The sequence below is a fragment of the Myxine glutinosa genome, chromosome 5 (genome assembly GCF_964187855.1).
Source record: "Myxine glutinosa chromosome 5, kmMyxGlut1.1, whole genome shotgun sequence".
NCBI classification, from domain to species: Eukaryota; Metazoa; Chordata; class Myxini; order Myxiniformes; family Myxinidae; genus Myxine; species Myxine glutinosa.
Genome location: NC_136265.1, coordinates 125,885,717 through 125,907,593, shown reverse-complemented (window position 1 = coordinate 125,907,593; position 21,877 = coordinate 125,885,717). Strand labels below are relative to the sequence as shown.

Genomic DNA, 21,877 nt, shown 5'->3' with positions numbered 1-21,877 from the left:
GCCATGAAAAAGGTTCTTAAGGACTTTACAAGAGCAACAATGTCTTGGTGGTTTTTTATAACGACGCAAACATCATCTGCATAGGCCGATATAGTCATTGGTGGGCTTCCGGGAAAACAGGTCAGGCCAGAGATATTCTTTCTCAGTGTGCAAAGTAATGGCTCCATTGCTATAGCAAAAAGCAAACCTGAGACTGGGCAACCCTGCCATACCCCCTCTCTGAACCTTTATGGGCGGAACCAGTTCATTATTCACCTTAATTACACTGGAGATGTCAGTGTACAATAGAGTTATAAAGGCCCTGAAAATTACCCCAAACCCGCATGCTTCAAGAACATGGCACAAGAACACATGGTCAATGCTGTCAAAGGCTTTTTCAAAGTCTAGAAAAAATATTCCAAAATCATTTTGGTCATGGCGAGCATACATTAAATCCCGCACGAAAAAAATGTTGTCGTAAATCGAACGACTGGGGATGCAGAACGTCTGATCAGGTAAAACCAGATCACCAATGACTTTTTTCAAACGATTTGCCATTGCTTTCGAAAACAATTTATAGTCAGTGCACATTATTGAAACCGGTCTCCAATTCTCCATCCGCCGGAGATCTCCTGGGAGAAGACTCACCACTGCTCTCCTTAGACTTAGTGGCATTACACCTTTTCGCAAGGATTCTTGGAATACAATCAATAGTTCCGGGCCCAAAATTCCATGTAAAACTCAGCTGGCAGGCTATCAATTCCAGGAGCCTTTCCAGATTCCATTCCAACCAGGGCACGCTGCAACTCATCAAGGCTTAAAGGCACATCCAGCTCCAGGCGTTGAGTCTCATTTAGGGTTGGGAGATGGGAGGTAAAACATTTTATTTTATCCTCATATATATCTTTTTTTGCAAATAGTTCTGAATAGTACTTTCTAATAGTGATTTTTACCCCATCAGAATTTGTAATTTCATTCCCACTGGGGTCCTTAACTGATAAAATAAGCCGAGGAGGCTTCGTTTCAGCTTCTAAGTGAAAGAAGGCTTTGCTAGGACTATCCGATACTTTAATGCTTTTTACTCTCAGTCTAACTAGTAGTCCTGCAGCCTTCTCCTGTAATAGTTCCCGGAGTTGGGTCCTTTTTTCAAGGAGCAATTTATAATTTGTCTCATTTTCTTGCTCTGCCATTTTGTTTTGCAGTTTTAGAATTTCGGTTTCCAACCGAGCCAATGTGATTTGACTTTCATGAGTGATGTGGGAATTAAACTGTTGACAAAACAGTCGTATATGAGTTTTCATATTATCCCACCAAAGGTTAGTGGAAGCAAAGAGGGGCTTTTTTCCAACTATAGCTATCCATAGGATGCGAAAGGCTTCCTTAAACAGGGTATCATCCAAAAGACTTGTATTGAATTTCCAATAGGCGCTCCTCCGTTTGAATTGAGGGAAAGATAGGCCCATCGTGACCATGTGGTGGTCAGAGAAGATGGAGGGGGTAATAGTTGGAGGTTACAATATTCCTTAATCGTGGGGTGATGTACCATCGGTCAAGCCTCGCTAAGGATACTTGGCCATTGGAGCATCGACACCATGTGAACTGCCAGTCATTTGGGTGCATCAATCACCATACATCCAAAAAAGCCCCACCTGAAAGAAACTGGGAGAGTTCACCATGGGCCTCGGGATGTGGTTCCGGTGAATTTCTGTCTATTTTGCGCTCTAGCGTACAATTGAAATCTCCCCCCATGCATATGCACTGATTGGGGTCAAACAAATTTAAATGGTTTATCACTTCAGTAAAGAAGGCTTTATGGTCAGTACTCTCACTTGGTGCATATACATTAAAAATAATAAGCTTCAGGCTATTGATCACCAATTCTAGGGAGGCAAAACGTCCCCGAATCACCTCCTGAAAGAGGCAAGATTCAGGTACAAGCCCTGGTTTTAACAAAAACCCAACTCCAGCAGATACAGATGACATATTACTGAAGAAACATTTACCTTTGAACATGCTGCACCAGTCATGTTCAACCTTCTCAATAATATGAGTTTCTTGCAGTAATATTACATCAACTTGTTTCCGTTTAAATAAACTATTCACTTGGATCTGGCGGACGTGACTAGCCCCACCACCATTTATATTGAGTGTTGCAAGGTTAAGCGTCTTTGTCACTCATGAGTAAATTTTGTCTGACGCTGTGAGTACTCACTCTTTGCCTTTGTTATGATTTTCTTTAGTCGATGAAACTGCGATTTTGTTAGGTTTAGTTCCTCAGATTTTTTTATGACTATTTTTGCAGCCTGAATAAAGGGAGCCAAATCAGGGAAATGATCCCCAATGATGACATTTCGCTGTCTATACGTTTCATTGAGGAATGAGAGAACAATATGGGTTGGGGGTTGATCTGCCATTAATTGTGATAATGCTGTTACCTCCACCTCCTCTTCCGATTCTGATAAATCAGAAAGTGGTCCAATGGGGTCTGGGTCAATACCGTTTTCTTCTCCTGCTATGCAACCTAGCCTTCCCTTGTCTGGGGGGTCCGCACAGTGTTGGGTTTGGGAAACATCAGCACATTGATTACTGATTTCCTCAATTGGCATGAAATCATTATTCCCACATTCCTGTGGATTTATGTTTCCACCCTTATCTGCTATATTGGCAGATTTATTATGGATGTCAGCCTGTTCGGCGACATTCGTTTGGATCAATGATGCACCATTCACAGACTCATGGCCCGATTTATTTACATCATTAACGGCGTCTGTGTGAGTAATGGAAGCGCGTTGTTTTAGCGGCTGAATCCTGATACTCTTTTCTGGGTTTTCCCCTTTATTTATTTTGTCCACGCTTTGTAGAGAGAATCCAGGTGCCTCCTGAATAGTTTTTCCACCAACAGCCTGCAAATCGAGCACGACCTTTTTACCTGCTCCAGATGAGTCATTATCATCCGGAGCCCTTCGTTTACTCGTCCCCAATTTACTATCAGTGTCCATTTCAACATTTTGCTGAGGAGGAACAAATACGTTCGTGCTTGGAACACTGGATTCAGGCTCATTAGGAATTTTAAGCGGTGGAATAGCGTTAACCTCCCCCCCTCTGGGAATCTCAATTAGTGGAGCAGCGTTAACCTCCCTCCCACTGGAAGTATTAATTAGCGGAGCAACCTCCTCCTTGCAACGTATGACGGTGTGACCCGTCTTGCCACACCTGACACACGAGGCTTTGGGACAAGAACGTTTTAAATGTCCATACGCTCCACACTGAAAGCATGTTAAGGTGGTGTACCATGCGTATAGCTGGAAATTTGCCTCTTCAAAATTAATTTTGAAAGTGATGTTGAGGCCTGTGTCGTCCCCACGGTCTGGAAGGACCATATACACCTGTCTGCGGAAGCTCATTACGTGCTTAACACGTTCATTCCGACACCCAAGAGGGATTGTTGAAATCCCCGATACCATTTTACCGTACCGTGATAGCACGGTCATTAACTTGTCATTTGGGATAAATGGTGGTACGTTGGAAATAACCACTCTCGTCACGGGAGGTAATAGCGGCGACGCCATCATAAAGTGACCGCTTTCCGTGGTTATTCCCGCACTTACCATGTCATGGACGAGTTCCTCGTCCGAAACGAACACCACCACTTTCTGGTTCATACGCGAAGCTGCACGTATATTTTCACCCCCAACAATGCTCCCTACAGCGAGGATGATGTCCTCGACAGGGACTCCATCCGGAGGCACGCACACAAACGCGTGCTTCCTGGTTAAGCCTTCAAAGTCATCGCGACGAGAGCGTGCATTCGCCATACCGGCAAAAATACCCCCCCCCCCTCCCCCCGCTTGTCCGAACCGGACAAGAGGGTATCAAACCTAAATAATCGAACTAAAGTAAATAATAAACGTGCATTATAAGCACAAAAATGGCTTACAACGCGCCGTCAACGCCAGTAGGCCGCACCCAAAATGGGCCCGCTCTCAATCCTCTCTATCTCGAAGACAAAGGTGTAGAAAACCACCGTTTAGAGGCCATTTTTCCCCGCAAAGCGGGGGTTGGCCTTTTCGGGGACCGTGGTAGTTGTTGTTTTTTTTTTTTGGTCCCCTTTTTGAAGCAATGTTTTACGGCCGGATGCCCTTCCTGACGCCAACCCTTTTTGCCGCCTTAAACGACAAACAGGGAATTACCAGTGAACTGGTACTCAATTAGCCGACCTCGGAAGGATGACAGGCTGAGTCAACCCCCCTGGCATTAATTCGGCGATCGACCGAGATTCGAACCCAGGATCCTAGGATCCTAAGCCGGCACCCTAGCCGCTAGCCCAACACCAGGGATAAAGACAAAGGTGTAGAACGGATGAAAACAAATGCCAAAGCACACAGGATGGAAAAGGAGAGGGAGGGGGGCAGGAGAGGGGGGAAAACTCGCGACGGACTCACCAAAACACAGAGCAGTTGCTCACAGCCGCCATGACGCTACACCCAACGCACCGACAGCCGACAGGTGGCGACAGAGAGAGAGAGAGAGAGAGAGAGAGAGAGTGAGAGAGAGAGTGGCAAATAGGAAACATCACACCGGGAATATACAAACAGACCTCAACACGTTTCCCCACCAAAACGCTTGGACTATGGGCAAAGGTCTACAGATACACCACATAAATTGAAGAAACAACTGTCTGGGGATTGGGGATGCATACGTGCACATAAATGCTCTCCAAAGGGGTACATTTTCTAAGCCATAACAATATAATATTGGGGAGGAGTGGGAGAGGTGCAAATTGGAGAGGGGGGGGGGGGGTGGGGGCGGAGGTTCAAACACCCAGGAGCAGACGCAAATCCTCAAGACAGCCAGCTTCACGTCCCCATTCAAAGGTATGTGCGTTTCAACACTGCCCAGCCAAAGGTGTGCGCAAAGTCAAGACTGAGTGTTCAAATCAAACTGAACTGGTGATGCTGACGGTCACAAGAAGTCGAATCCCGGTATTGTACAAATCGGAACCAAATGTTAAGAGAAGAAACGCAGCGGCAGGACAACCAAATGAGTCTGAAAATTCATGATTTAACAACATTGGGGATCAATCAATACAATTTGAACCGACTTGAATATTCTGGATAGAATGCAAAGAGAAGACCCATTTGGAGAAGGTTTAAAGATAGCCTCAGACATTGGAGAAAGGCAAACAATTCCGAGCAAGCAGTTTCTCCGGAATGTGGCATGACAACTCTGCCCGGACTCGAACCAAAAAAAAGGCCAATGAATTGCCGGAAATGCGAGAGCAAGAAAACACAGGCACACGACCGGACACAGGAAGCCAGCTTGGAGGAGGAAAACAAACAAAAAAATTGAAGACACTGCTAAAATGTATGTGTGTGTGTGCGTGTAGGGGAGGGAGTGGTGAGGTTGGGCGAGGGGTGGGAAAGGAACAGGCTGCATTAATTCCTCGTTCCCTCTTGCAGCATCGGTTCCACATCAGGTGGGCCCACTGGGTGGAACTTCCTGTTGATTTTGTTAAAAGAGCCCTTGGAAGAAAGGGAACCTAACTAATACCAATGGTGCAGCAGCTATATGCATGCAGTGCAATGCCTTTTCCTGATTTACGTAAAGAATTGTCATGTAACCGATCTGGACACAGATGTCTGACCTTGCACGACAAATGCTGATGGGAGGATTTCAGGAAAATGTTCTCGAGTCCCGTTACAAAGGAAGGGCGGCTCTCAAAGCTTTCGCTTTATGATTATTCTCAGTTACAGCACACGGACCACTAGATGGTCAGCACACTAGATGGTCAGCACACTCGATGGTTGCTTCACTCCACGCTGTTTAAATACTTTATAGTGAGGAAACTGCGAACAGAGCGACCTGGGGGTGGGGAGAGGTTTCTCGGTTTCAGCCCGTGTGTGCGTGTGTGCACGTGCGGGTGTAATAACAAATACGAGTTCCACAACAAGGAACTTAAACACAGGTGGAGGCTATTTGGCCCATCAAACCTGCATAATGGTGTTTGTCCGTGCTCTCTCCTTTCCTAACTGCTGCGAGTCAGCAAGTACCATTTTAAAAGTCCTCCATGGCTCGGGCCAGGGCTTTGGGGGGGGGGGGATGAACTACATATTTGAGGCAGACACCAACCACACCACTGAGGTCGGTTTGAGGCTCTTCGTGCTCCTTTTACATACATATGCCAACTTGAAGGCAAAAGGAGCACGAAGGTAAAAACATCAACCATGCATAGACTGGCACATATGTTCTATCCACATTCCCAAAACCAGAGGGCATCCTTTGCAGTGCATGGACCCACCGCGAAACCCATGTGTAACCGCAGTACTGGTTGGTCCACTGGACATGGACCAATACTTTCATTCTGTCAAAGAGGATGTGGTGGGGACATGGGGAGAACAAGGAAGTGCACAACTCACCCCCGCTTTATCCGTGCGAAGTCGAATGCCATAACGCGGTAAGAGTAGGCCTTCTCATTGAGATATTTGCTGTAGCGCCGGATAAATGTAGACATGTCATAACCTGGAAAGAATGCAACCGTTAAGGTCAAAGTGGAAACGCTGTCTCAGATAGCACATGACACAGAGTCTGACTGTTTGTCATCCGAAAACGAAACAAAACAGGATTTCATCATCGCGTCAAATAGCCACGCGTCTTATGGGGTCAAAACATCACACACACGACACGGAACATGCATGTGCCATGAACTCAAATTCACTTCAAACTCATGGCCTAGTTAATAATTACTCCGATGGAAATGTTTACTTGGTTGTGGTATCCGTACAAACAGCCACTACTGAGGAGACCTCTGTATATTATAGAGCCACACGAGTAGTACAGATGGGACAACCACGTTGGTGCTCTCCTCCACCTCTTTCCCACCCAAAGTGGGTGCTCCACAATGCAGCAACCCCTGCTTGTACCTCGAGTTTGCCATTGCATTCTCCCCTCAGTCAAAATTGATGCCCTCAATCACTCATCTTGCTTCAACAATAATAGTTAAAACATTAACGAGATTTTATCAAACAATTTAACAGCCGCTGGTCGTTTTATTCCCTTCCCAATTGCCTCATTCAGATCGGGCCATTCAGCATTCCCAACTGACCATGTAGCTCGTGATGATGGAGAGATCTCAGATTCAAATCCCATATATACACAAAGAATTAAGTTAAGCACCCCCCCCGTTTTTTTACAACCTCACACATTACAAGTTTGTTGTCGTCAAAACAGTGTAATATACCCATGATATTGCTATATTTTCTGGAGAAGTGATATTATGGTCACATAAAAACATAACAATCATGCCGTTTTCAATATTTTATTCTGAATAATTTAAGGTGAAATTTTTTGGGAATTTTAGGCATATTTTCACCTCAATTTAAGTATGGAGCTATAGGTCCATCACGGACAGTGTGGATGACGTTTATGTTTTCTAACGTACAGTCATTGTTCTGAGAAGACCTCTAGCGATCTTTGCGTCAATAACGTGTGTAGGACCCACGTGATCGGATCACTGACTCAACCCTACGTCTCATAGACCCTGTAAGCCGTCGTATGCGTTGCTGTGGCAGGTTGTTCCATTCCCGATGTAATGCACGTTCCAATTCATCCAGATTGGCTATTGGAGGGACCATCTTCGCAATTTGTCGTCCCAACATGTCCCGAACGTGCATTACATCGGGAATGGAACAACCTGCCACAGCAACGCATACGACGGCTTACAGGGTCTATGAGACGTAGGGTTGAGTCAGTGATCCGATCACGTGGGTCCTACACACGTTATTGACGCAAAGATCGCTAGAGGTCTTCTCAGAACAATGACTGTACGTTAGAAAACATAAACGTCATCCACACTGTCCGTGATGGACCTATAGCTCCATACTTAAATTGAGGTGAAAATATGCCTAAAATTCCCAAAAAATTTCACCTTAAATTATTCAGAATAAAATATTGAAAACGGCATGATTGTTATGTTTTTATGTGACCATAATATCACTTCTCCAGAAAATATAGCAATATCATGGGTATATTACACTGTTTTGACGACAACAAACTTGTAATGTGCGAGGTTGTAAAAAAACGGGGGGGGGGGTGCTTAACTTAATTCTTTGTGTATATATTGTGACGATTTATCCATAGACTACGCATGCCTTGAACTTCATGCAAAAATATCCTAATGTCCTTATCCTGCAAGGAACATGGGATGTGCAAGCTCCTCCATGAGCCTAATCCTAAAGGAATAAACCCATAGAGTAACACATTGCACAGCCAACAAGCAGCGAGAGGGCAAAGGAATGGGGACATTTCTCAGAAATAACTACAAATCAAAACTTCACACCAACACGCACAAACACCCCTTGTGCAGTGCCTTCAGAAAGTATTCGCACCATTTAATCTTTCACATTTTGTGTTACAGCCTAAAATGGAATTAATTTAAATTTTTTGTCACAGATCTACACAAACTACCCCATAATGACAAAGTGAAAACATATCTTTACCACAGTCAAAGGTCAATTGCACTCAGAAGCAGGTTCTCAAGTATTTGACTCCATTCAATGTTCCCTCTACCCTTACAAGTCTCCCAGTCCCTGCCACTGAAAAGCATCCCCATAGCATGATGCTGAAACCACCATCCTTCACAGTATGGATGGTGTTAGATCGATGATGAGCTCAGTTTCCACGAGACATAGCGCTTTGCATTCAGGCCAAAGAGTTAAATTTTCATCTCATCAGACCACAGAATCTTTTGCCTCATGCTCACAGAGTTGTACACGCACCTTTTTGCAAACTCCTGGCGTGCTGTCATGTGCCATTTACTTAAGCGTGGCTTATTGCTGCGCTTATTGCTGCGGCTGTTGCTGCGTTTTTGCCTGAGGAAGAAATGAATATGAATGAATGATCGTTTTAAGGCCATTTTCCCTGCTAGAGCGGGGGTTGGCCTTGCGGGCCGCATGACAATCATGGTTCCCTGTTTGAGGCAATGTTTTTATGGCCGGATGCCCTTCCTGACGCCAACCCTTGGTCACGCTCTTACGATGCACAGGGATACGGTGTACCTATTCTAAATCGGGGTACACACCGGGATCATTCATCCCAGCAAGCTGGTACTCAATTTGCCGACCTCGGAAGGATGACAGGCTGAGTCAACCCCCCTGGTGTTAATTCAGCGATCGACCGGGATTCGAACCCAGGATCCTAGGATCCCAAGCCGGCACCCGAACCGCTAAGCCAACACCAGGCCTGAGGAAGAAATGCTGAAATCTATCTATCTGGGTTCTTCCCAACATCTTTCTAGGGCTAGGGCTAGGAATTAGGGTTAGGAGCCCAGGAGTGGGGGATCTTTGTTCCTTTCACATTTCTTTCTACTCTTTCATATTTCTCTTTATTCATTCTAATTCTTGCTTCTTCTTTATTTCCCTCTTTCTTTATCTGTGTCTTCGGAGAAGTGAATTATTGCAGAAATTTTTTTTTTCTGGAAGGCTCACTTGGCTGCGCTTGGATGGGTTTGAAGGTAGAGGAGTAGCGGCTGAAACCCGAATCCTATCCAGGTTCCTCTTTGATGACTCCATCTTTGCCCTTTGCTTTTTTTTTTGGGTTCCTTCTGATGACACCAATGCAGTATTTCGTTCGGGATAGGGTTTGGCATTTTTAAAAAATCAGCATTTTCTGTTTCGGCAGTATCAATGCAGTATTTTCTGTTTCATTACATCTGGCCACTCTTCCATAAAGCCTCTATTTGTGAAGTACTGCAGACACTGTAGGCCTTCCGGCAGGTTCTCTCATCTCACCCAAGAAACTCTGTAGTTCTGTCAGAGTAGTCATTGACTTCTTGGTCACCTCCTTGATCAAGGTCCTTCTTGCCCGGTTGCTCAGTTTGGTTGGCCGGCCCCAGCTCTAGGAAGAGTCTGGGTAGTTCCATATTCTTTCCATTTCCTAATGATGGAGCTCACTGTGCTCTTGGGAACTTTTAACACTCTAGAAAGTAAACTTTCAACACTCAACAAAGGGGTTGAATACTTATTGACTCAAGACATTTCAGCTTATAATTTTTAATTAATTCGTAAACATTTCCAAAATAAAAATTCCACTTTAACATTATGAAGTATCAGAGATCAGTGACAGAAAATCTCAATTGAATCCATTTTAAATTCAGGCTGTAGCACAACAAAATGTGAAAAAGTCAAGGGTGTGAATATTTTATGAAGACCGACTGGTTCCATGGCAGCGGTAAAACGCCGTGCTCAAACAGAACCGCTAGCACTCCCGAGGGGGCATCCCTTCCTGGAGAGCAGAGCGAGGAGGGAGGGAGGGAGGGACAGGAGACTGGCGGTGGTCGCGCGGCAAACAACCTTCCTCACCTTGCACGCCGCTCTTGTCCACATAGTTGGTGAGATTGAAGAGAGTGTTCCTGGAAGCCAAGTATTGAAAGAAACGCTGGACCACACAGAGTGGGCCGGCCGACGTTAAGGCAGGAGAAAGAACAATATTAGAAGCGCCGACAGTTCAAAGTGAATAAATTAACGTTCATCATCACAAATTCAACACACTGATTACTGTTAGGCTGCACCAACTGACTGCACTCTGATGGAAATGGGATGCGAAGGTTGACTCAACCTTACAAAGGAACTTCAACATAGTTGGCCATTAGGATCATCAAGCCTGTGCAATGGTCGTCAACCAATGGTTGAGTGTCTGTGCTCTGAAACTTTTTATGCTGATTTAATGCACTTCTTTAATTTATCTGCAAACGCAGCTACAGCGCAGATTGTCCTTTGGGTGGTGCGCTACTGGAGCACATTAAACCAACACTGGACAGTACGGAAAGGTGTTCTCCAAGCCTCCACAAATCGGCCGGAAGTGCAAACACCTGCCCCTCCCCAACTCATTGTGTGAGCACAAAGTGGGCGATCCGCAATAATAAAAAGTGAGAATCTTCGCTGGAGCCACGAGGTTCAAGACTAGAAATGGGGAATTTGTGGTGGCAAAAAATCCCAACTTTCCAAGATTGCAACAGGAGGACCGTTCTCACCTCATTCCCGTAGCACATGATGTGGTGGGACGTGATGAGCGCCTTGAAAACCACCACCCAGCTGTTGTTGACAGCCCGTTCGAAGAGCGTGTCAGCAAGCTGTGGGATGCTCACATTCACCTCATTCGTACACGCCGTCAGGTCTGCGAAGGACACGGGACATATGCGGTTTAGAATACAGAATAGGCCGAGTCTAGCACCGGCACAATCAGTACAAACCCTTTCCTTTCAATCAAGGACACAATTCCATGCATCACAGAAAGATTATATGGCACAACCTAAAGAGCAATGTGAAACAAAATAAAGAAATAAAAACATTAAAGGATAGTTTGTGCAAGACTTCAGTCATCAACTCAAAATTGATTTTCATCCTTCCCTTCCCTTTCCACCCCCACTCGTCCCTCAGCATGCTCTTTTATCTCAGATCCGCTATCCCTGCCTGCACAACATAAGCAAGCTCTGCAACAGCTCGAAAGGAGAGGTTATATCGTGATATACACTTATGGCAAGGCTGGCCTCCCAGAATGGTGTACAATACATTCGATATTTTACTGTGCTATGCAGAATGAAAGTTGAACATAAATAAACTAGAAATCACTCAGAGCGACACTTGGCGAAACAGAACAAATGAGAACGGCACTCGGCAGAGCACATACCTCCACCAGGCTAACCAGTTTACATTTTGCATCCACCGATAGGCCAGATCAAATCAAGACATGAACCAAAATCGAATTGTTTTGTTCTTGTCATGTAACCAACTCATCCACCTGGTTTTGTCAAATCTCGTCCATAACTTTTTGAGACATCAGGCTATATATCGTTTTGGCCCCATCTCTCAATGGTGAGTAGCCTGGTGTTGGCTTAGCGGTTAGGGTGCCGGCTTGGGATCCTAGGATCCTGGGTTTGAATCCCGGTCGATCGCTGAATTAACGCCAGGGGGTTGACTCAGCCTGTCATCCTTCCGAGGTCGGCAAATTGAGTACTAGCTTGCTGGGATGAATGATCCCGGTGTGTACCCAGATTTAGAATAGGTACACCGTATCCCTGCGCATCGTAAGAGCGTGACCAAGGGTTGGCGTCAGGAAGGGCATCCGGCCATAAAAACATTGCCTCAAACAGGGAACCATGATTGTCATGGGGCCCGCAAGGCTAACCCCAGCTCTAGCGGGGAAAATGGCCTTAAAACGATCATTCATATTCATTCATTCTCAATGGTGAAGAAAAAGACCACTCATTTTTGCATCTTCAGATGCATTGGGCTGCCGAAGCAGTTTCTAGGCTTTTGGGCAATCCTGGATGGGTCGCCACTCTGACGCAGGATAATCGAATGGCTCATTCTTCCTCGTACACTGGTGCTCATTTTGCCAACCTCGAAAGGACGCCAGGTTGAGTCAACCCACCTGGTGTTATTTCAACGGCTGACATGGGCTTTAACTCAGGACCCTGAGATCTCAAGCCACCTTATCTGTTAAGCCAACACCAGGCTCAATGGTGAAGAATCACTGAAACAAGAATGACACAACGTCGACAGATATGCCTCCGCCCACATTATTACATCATTATAATACTTGTACCAAGTTTGATTTAAATCCATTCAGCTGTTCTCAAGTCATCACATTTTTACCTGACATGACCACTGACCTTTGGCTTTTGACCTTGGGACCCCAAAATCTAATCAGTTAATCTTTACATCAGCATACATATATGTACCAAGTTTGAATTAGATCACTTCAGCCGTTCTCAAGTTAGAGACCTATAACATACTTTGACCTTTGACCTCTTGGCCCCAATTTCTAATCAGTTAATCTTTACATCATTACACATTCCTACACCAAGATTGCATTAGATCACTTGTCATTCTCAAGTTATAGACATATTAGACTTTGGCCTTTGACCTGTTGACCCCAAAATCTAATCAGTTCATCCTTACATCATTCTACATAACTGAACCAAATTTGGTCAGAATCCCATCATTGGTACACAAGTTATCACAGTAACAGGATTTTTATCCAAACATGACCTCTGACCTTTGACCTCGTGACCTCAAATCTAATCAGTTCATCTTTACCTCATTATAGTATACCTGCACCAAGTTTGACCAAGATCTCTTCAGCCATTCTCAAGTTATCGCGGTAACGAAAACCTATCACGGATGGACGGCCAACCTGAAAACATAATGCCTCCGGCGACTCCGTCAACGGAGGCATAAAAATTATAGTATCCGGTCTGGATCCTCACAGAAAATGCGCATTGTTGTATTTGACCAGTCACATATACAATACACAAAAAATTCAGAACAATTGCCGCAAAACTGTGAAGAAAAATCATGTGACCAACAGACAAACAGACGCCACAGAGTATCATACTTGGCGAGATACTTTCACCAAGTAATAGAGACAATGAAGTTTGTGCCCAATCGAATCAGGTGGGAAGTGTAGCACCACAGTCGAGTTCAGAAGGGTTGGCCTTATCCTTCCACTCCAAGTACAGCGAAAAATAGACATCATAAAGCGCTCCAGGTTAACTTTCCTGTGAAAGTTTTGTGTATTGTATTTCAGAATCATTGGAATCTCCCGTGATGAAGCTGATTCTGAGGACCTTTCTCTCTCTCACCACAGGCAGTTGGTGGTCTTTCTGTCTTCTACCGACTCCTCTCTGGCCTAGCTCCTCCAGCTCTGTCTGTGCTCTGTCCCCCAAATATTCCTACAGGTCCAACAAGATCTGCAGGCAACCCTCTTCTGGTGAAACTGCCGAAATCTCGGCTCTCTGCTCACCTTCACTCTTTCATTCCTCTTTTCTCCCGCCTCTGGAACAAACTCCCACACTCTCTTCAATCCCTCCCCTCCCCTCCCTCCAGGTCTGAAAAACATCTGTTCACCACCATCTCGCATTGTCCCCAATCGAAAACCATGATCTTTCCTGCCCTCGTTAACACCCATCCCCCTTCCAAATTTCCATCTTGTCCACCCCATACATCCTCTCCTGCTACTTCATGCCCACTGTTTGTTCAAGTCTCCCTCTATCATGGCCTTCAACTATTGTTGTTGTTCTTTCCCCCCTCTCTGCTGTTCCTTTTGTCCTGTTGTGTCCTGATCCATTCAGTCTACGAATACTAGATCTCCCATGAGCCTTGACTATGTAAACAACAACAACAACAACAACAACAACAACAACAACAACAGCAACAACAAATGTTCAGCCTGGTAGAAGTATGCGCTCTACCAAGTGCCATTCTAGTTTGTCATACTATATTAATGCTGTAGTGGCAAGCTGTCAGGTACAATATTGGTTTCAGGTGTGGGACCAGTTGTATGTCAAAACTCCAACGACTCAACAGTTGATTTGATGTTTCAAACATTTGCAGGAATGGGATGTTCTTCTGCTGTGCGACTATAACCAGACTTTTAAAATAGTTGCATCGATTGAACTAATGGAAAAAAAACAACGAAAGAAAAAGAAATAAAGGTGTTTCTATCCGACAAACAGTGCAGGCCCGCCGCTTGCAATTGAAACAGCGCAAAGCAACATAGTGACATCCAATTTCAAACAATCACGGAGAGGACTAAACCACACGTTGAGCAGTTAATAACAGAACCTCCGCACAAGGCCAACCACTGAAACAACAGTTAATGTTTTGACCAGAATATCAAAGAGAAACATTTTATTTCACAACTGACGATTGCCTTGGAATCCGTATCGATCATGAAATTCCGCTTTGCTGGTTTCAGCCCAACACTTCAAGATGGAATCGATCTAATCCTCAAAATGATTGAAGGCCATTTCAATGCCACCAAACCATAAAGCTACAGCATGAAGATGTGGGGAGGGGGGGGGGGGGAAGAAATGAGGGTGGCAGCCTTTTCAACATTTGCAGGATTGCGAGCTGGCATGGATGGAGCCGAGTAGAACCACAATCGTATAACTTGTAACTGTGACATCACAAAACTGCTACACAGGTGAGGGTTCAAAACGAGGAGCGAGGGTCAACGCCGAATGCAGTTAAACACACAGTTATAAAAGGTCAAATTAACAATTTGGGTTAAACACAAACATCTGATGACCTAAAGTGCCTCTGTGAAGGTCAAACTGCCCACTGTTCCCATTATATAATCCCATACACGCACCATCTACCGTGCATTCAAAGCCGTGCCACAAACGGGCAAGCTCATATAAAGTGTCATCATACCTTTGAATATTGCAAAACAAATCAGGCAGGGACACGGAATATATTTACACTGGTGACGCATGTCGGGCCAACGCCAAAAAGACCCAAAATTTGCTGCAGCCTTTTTATCACGTTGCAAAATTTAATTCATCGCCTCGAATAAATAATTCAACAACAAAACCATGGGCAAAGATGATAAAAGCTAAAACCAGCTGGACGTGCACAAGCTCAAAACAATGCGAATCAACGGCAACCTTTTCAGACGTGTCCAGCACGAGGCCTCAGAGATACGACTAGACTGCGAGGGTATGCTGTGAAGGAGAGAAGGAAACAAAATGGGCCACTGGGTCTCAGAGATACGACTACACTGCGAGGGCATGCTGTGAAGGAGAGAAGGAAACAAAAGGGGCCACTGGGTCTCAGAGATACGACTACACTGCGAGGGCATGCTGTGAAGGAGAGAAGGAAACAAAATGGGCCACTGGGTCTCAGAGATACGACTACACTGCGAGGGCATGCTGTGAAGGAGAGAAGGAAACAAAAGGGGCCACTGGGTCTCAGAGATACGACTACACTGCGAGGGCATGCTGTGAAGGAGAGAGGGAAACAAAAGGGGCCACTAGGTCTCAGAGATACGACTACACTGCGAGGGCATGCTGTGAAGGAGAGAAGGAAACAAAAGGGGCCACTAGGTCTCAGAGATACGACTACACTGCGAGGGCATGCTGTGAAGGAGAGAGGGAAACAAAAGGGGCCACTGGGTCTCAGAGATACGACTACACTGCGAGGGCATGCTGTGAAGGAGAGAGGGAAACAAAGGGCCACACATCACAGGCAGCCCCTTCAGGACCACCAATGGCTCTTGCTGGAATGGCTATTAGGCAGGAACCTTATCATGGAGCGCAGCCCCGTCTCTGTGCCAAATCCACAGCTATGGAATCTTGGGTGCCTGCAAGTTAAGCCTTGTAAAGAAAAAGAGCTGCGCTTGTGTTTTGGACACAACCATAGCTCAGCAATTGGAGTGAATGGTGACATGTGCAAACACCGGCCTTACACCCTGAATGCAACCACGGGAACACTGCACTCGATCCACTCTTTTCCATCAGGTCACACCCGTGTGATTAACACACTCCGTGTTAACCTGCCAAAGTCCAGGCATTTACGTGTCCGAACAAACAAGCTTTTCCCCCCTTTAGTCAATCAACGACGTGTTGCCCCTCTTCCACATGTTGAAAGTTCAATTTTAAATTCTGTCCTTTTGTACCAAAAGCAACTCTCTTTTGGGCATTCAGCTCTTCCATGAGCCTCTACACCCTCAATGGCAGATGTTGAGGAGGGAGGAAGCACCAACCAAAACAAACTTGTCAAACTAAATTTTGAACATCAAACCCCAACATGATGGCCTAGACTCCAGAGGTACACACACTCACCTCATTTGTCTGGCCTGTGTTTGAATCTCTGCCGTGCTATAAACTCTCATCCTCAGGTATCACCACTGCACACCTACACTAATTCATTCCTCTTTTTTCCACCTGTGGAACAAACTTTCACATTCTCTTCATTCTCATTCTTCCCTCCAGCTCTTCTGAAATCGTTCACCATCATCTCAGATCATCCCCAATACAAACCATGATCCTTTCTACCCTCATTAACCCCCAACCCTCCTCAAACCCCAAAATGACCTCCTTCCCAATATCCAGTTTTAACTTCCAGAAGGTTTGATGGTCTACATCTTGTCCACCCCCATGCATCCTCCTCTACATCCCTCATTTATCCAAGTCTGCCTCTATTTTGTCCTTCAACTCTGCTGTTGATGTTACCCCTCTCTTTCTCTATTGTTCCATTGCTCCACAATCCTGGACTTTGTATACAAAAACAACAAAAAACCCACGTTTTTTGGAACAACGGAATGGAAGGGGCAGGGCAGAGACACTGAGTGCACCATTAGCAATGGGACCTGTGGAGAAAGCACTGCTGCATCGACCATTAAAGACAAAAAAAACCTCAAAACATACATTAGAAAGCATCTCAAAATGAAAAGCCTGTCCACGTCTGTTTTGTACTCAAACTAAACTTGATGAAAACGACTTTATTAAAAAAAAAAAATTAACATTTTATTTATTTGCATTCTCCATATGCTCAAATTAAAGGTTTATTGAAGATTTTATGCCAAAAACTCAATTGTTAAAAGGAATGACCGCACTGTGGTCACAACCTGCAACACAACCACCCTTTTCAATTAACACTCGACCCAAACAAAGCCAATGGAAATCTGATGGAACAAACCTGGGCAGTGTATAATCAGCAGAGGGCTACAGGACTAATGTCTTCGGCAAGCAAAAAAACCAAGATTGCGGCCACATTTTTTGTCTGGGTGCTATGGTGGGAGGAGTTAATGACAAATGTGGGCGGGATCTGGCAGCTGTCTGACCAATGGGTGCACATTTCAAAAACAGCCCCCTCCCCCCTCCGCAACAACAACAACAACAACCATGCAGAGCTCTTGCAGATCTTTTTATTATTTTCTCCACACTTTAATAATAAAAGGTTTTTTGAGAAATTGCCGACAAGCTCAAATGGTAAAAAATTTGTGGCCTGGACAAACGACCACACAAACACACACACGAACACATACACACGACCGTCTCCTGCTTCACGTGGTGGAAGGAGGTTGAGGGGTTGGTGGAGACAGGGAGGGGTGGAGGCTAATAAAGATGCATGTCCGAGGAGCACCTTTCAATTGCTGCAACTGAGATTTCACTCGAGCCAAAATGTTATCACTGATGGCCGCTGCACAAATCCTTTTGGGTGATCAATCTCAGTGACACGTTTTGGGGTCAATTCGTTTCATTCTCATATGGTGTGTAACAGATGGAAATTTGACCATCATGTGCTGAGAAGCGCTCACACACGTACGCACACCCTGACGTGTTAGAGGGACAATCAATACCATTAAAATGAGCAGTAAAGGTGTTGAGCTAACCAGAGGGCCATAGTGGAGTTGCACCAGATGGGCAGGTTCAGGGTTTACAGCAGATGTGAAGAGGGAAGCAGAAGCATTTACAAAGATGTTGCAAATTTGAAATCCTTCCCAATGAACATTGTGGTTTGAATATCCTTACTTCCCTACTTTTGAATAGGTTTGAATCCCTACTTCCTGTATCTGACAGCAAAATGGAGACTAAAGTTCAGTACAAGTAATCGAAAGACAAAGGTGCCCACCTTGACCAGGCCCTTACAAACCCCAAAACTCGACAATTTCATCATCCAAATCCAAATTCGAGCAGAAGTCTGTCAACAACACAACATCCATCCTACGAGAATGGAATTGTTGTCAACTGAAAATCAAAGAATTTTATTCTAGGCCAAAAAAAAAAAAAAAACTCCAAAATAATAAACAAGTGAGCGCAGGTGATCTCTGCATGTTGCACTTCAACATGGCAGCTTCAATCGCACGTTGGGCTGAAGGCTAGAAAAATGAAGAAACTTTTGATGCTCAAGGATACAACAAAGCAGATTTTAAAATGTCATTTGATAAACATCCTGGCCTGGTGCTGGCTTAGCGGTTAGGGTGCTGGTTTGGGATCTTAGGATCCTGGGTTCGAATCCCGGTCGATCGCTGAATTAACGCCAGGGGGGTTGACTCAGCCTGTCATCCTTCGGAGGTCGGCAAATTGAGTACCAGCTTGCTGGGATGAATGATCACGGTGTGTACCCCGGTTTAGAATAGGTACACCGTATCCCTGCGCATCGTAAGAGGCGACTAAGGGTTGGCGTTAGGAAGGGCATCCGGCCATAAAAACATTGCCTCAAACAGGGAACCATGATTGTCATGGGGCCCGCAAGGCTAACCCTCGCTATAGTGGGGAAAATGGCCTTTAAAACGATCATTCATTCATTCATTTGTTTGTTAAACATCCCTCTTTTGATTAGGTTTTCAAAAAGGATCTGATATGGTGTTCACAGACATGGTGAGTAGCAAACCTGCTTCTTGCCCAACTCACCGAATGTGCATCCAAACTGCTGCAGATGGAACCACTGAAGGACTGACGAAAAGGAAACAAAAGAAAACAAAATAACAACACACAAGGAAACATTCACCGGGCAGGAAAAAAAGCCGAGCCAAAGGAGCGAGTGGAAAAGCTGAGAACGAGTATGTTTGTGGAAGAATCCAAGACTCAGAACTTTAAACTTCACTGTGACGACAGAGGATGCGGGAGCCCCATCCCATAGTGGAAAGAAAGAACAGCTTCCAGAAACTATGAGGAGTATGGGGATGCCAAGATAAAAGGTTGTCCCAGCATAGGATGCCAAGTCAGGCTTCGAAGGAAAGCTTGGAAACATGGTCTGATCAGGACAGATCATTCAGGACATATAATCTGTAACTGAAGGTGGACCGAGGTTGTGTTTTTACTCCTGTCTGTCTGTGAGTAGGATATCTCAAAGAGTTATGGACAGATTCGGACAAAATTTGGTGGACAGGTTGGGTGTGTGTCAAGGACGAATTGATTCGAATTTGGTGATGATCCTGATCCGAGGAAAAAAAAGAAAAAGAAGCGATTCTTCACCATTGAGAGATGGGACCAAAATCGATATCTCAAAAAGTTAAGGATTTTCCATTTTTCTGTATTCAGTCGAGGCTCGTGGAAGAGCTAGAATTAGTACAATGAATGGACCAGGACACAACAGGACAAGTGACAGTTGATAGTGGGTGGAATATCAGCCAATAGCAGAGTTGAAGGCCAAGATAGGGACTTGGACAAACAATGGGTGTGGGGAGGAATGAGGAGCAGGAGAGGATACATAGGATGGGACAGGATGGATACAGAAAAAAAACTCCAAGGAGGGAAAACTGGAAATTTGGAAGAAGGAGGGATTGGGATGGGGTGGAGGAGGGGGAGGGGGTTAACGAGGGTAGAAAGGATCATGGTTTTGGGTTGAGCACGATCGGAGATGGTGGTGAACAGTCGTCTTGAAGAGCATGTGGAAGTTGGTTCCACAGGCAGAAGGAAAGAGAGGAATAAATGAGTGGAGGTGAGCAGCGATTCTGGATTTAGGTAGTTTCACCGTAAGGGGGTTGATGGTGGACCGTGTGATCTGCAGAAACCAGGGCAGGGGGAGAGGTGAAGGGGACAATGCACGGAAGGAGGCAGTATAAGACAGAGAGACCACCGACTTGTCTGCTACGGCATGGTGGTAGACCCATAGATTCAGCTTTATTGAGGGAGATTCCAGTAATCTTGAAGATCTTGCTCAGCTTGAAGCCATGGAAACCAAAATGTGAGGCAGAATCCAGCAAAGAGGGAAGAGCAGTTCTCCATCAAGCTGCGGATCAAAGCCTCAGAGGTAGATAGGAGTTCAAGTTTGCCAAGGACTTCGTCCGATGGAGGATGTCCAGTTGGCAGCTGGCTTTGGAGGCCAACGTTGAAATGTAATTTGCCCAAGAAAGATCATGGCTGATAGTGAGACCCAGGAGTTTGAATGACTGAACTTCCTCAAGAGGTTTGTTAACAAAGTATATAGGGGGGTGGGGGGAGGGGTGCCAGATGGTCCTTTCATGCAGAGAGATAGTGAGAGAGTGAGATTTGTCAGGATTGAAAAGTCTGAAGAGAGGGAAGAGGCTGCAGCCTGTCTCTCTGAAGGATGAGGGATGTCATGGCAGAGGGTGAAGTCATCAGCAAATAGATAGAGGATTTTCCAAAGAGTTAGAGAGATCATTGATGAAGATTAGGAATAGCACTGGACCCAGAACACTGCCTTGGGCATTCCAGCTTTGACATGGAGAGGAGATGAAAGGATTCCGTCGAGAGCCACACATCGGCGGCGTGAGAGTGGAGGAAGTCAGCAAGCAATGTGTGGAGGTGACTTTGGATGCCATTGGCAGAGAGTTTGGAGTGTAAGGTGGAAATGCCAGACTGTATCAAAAGCACGAGATTATGATAAAACAAGGTGGATGAGTTGGTTAGGTGACAAGAACAAGTCGATTAGATTTGTTTAAGGCCCAGATGCAGATCCGGCCTATCAGTGGGATACAAAATGTAAACTGTTCAGCCTGGCAGTGGTATGCGCTCTACCGAGTGCCCTTATAGTTGCTGATGGTAAATTAACGACGTGAGAGGTATTGAGAAGTCGACGACTGTTCATTCTTCGTGGGAGCAAAAGAGCAGACAAAGGGTTCATGCCCGAAATAACAGCTTCTCTTTGCTGCCCAGGGCAGGCAGACGGTTCACAAAAGGAACGAAGCAAATCGAGACAGAATTGAAAAGGGAATGGTGAACGCGCCCCTTCTCAACGTGCTTCGTGTCATGTCCTTATGTCCAGTGTGTGCACTAGTGATAAGGTCTTCTACAAGTCTTACGAAGGAAATGACCTTTTGCTCCCAATATCCCGGTCGATCGCTGAATTAACGCCAGGGGGGTCGACTCAGCCTGTCATCCTTCCGAGGTCGGCAAATTGAGTACCAGTTCACTGGTAATTCCCTGTTTGTCGTACAAAAAGGCGACAAAAAGGGTTGGCGGCAGGAAGGGCATCCGGCTGTAAAACATTGCTTCAAAAAGGGGACCAACAAAAACAACAACAACCACAGTGCCCGAAAAAGGCCAACCCCCGCTTTGCAGGGTAAAATGGCCTCGAAAGGTGTTTTTTTAAAAACCAAATTGTGATGATGGATGGGCACCACCACAGTAACATCAACACATCGAGGAGGT

The 21,877-nt window shown here is 45.3% G+C and overlaps 1 protein-coding gene across 30 annotated transcripts in view; it reads right to left on the bottom strand.

The window, feature by feature from the left end:
- LOC137427137 (phosphatidylinositol-binding clathrin assembly protein) overlaps positions 1 to 21,877 on the bottom strand; it is an 86,329-nt gene that overhangs the window by 54,442 nt on the left and 10,010 nt on the right. For all 30 annotated transcript variants that reach the window (XR_010984450.2, XR_010984451.2, XM_068116334.2 and 27 more), the window contains exons 2-4: positions 11,006 to 11,148; positions 10,335 to 10,410; positions 6,396 to 6,498 (exon numbers count right to left, since the gene is read on the bottom strand). Coding sequence is in view for 28 of the 30 variants with exons in the window: in XM_068116334.2 (XP_067972435.1) it covers positions 6,396 to 6,498; positions 10,335 to 10,410; positions 11,006 to 11,148 (322 nt within the window). In the remaining 2 variants the exon portion in view is untranslated. The remainder of the gene's footprint in view (positions 1 to 6,395; positions 6,499 to 10,334; positions 10,411 to 11,005; positions 11,149 to 21,877) is intronic.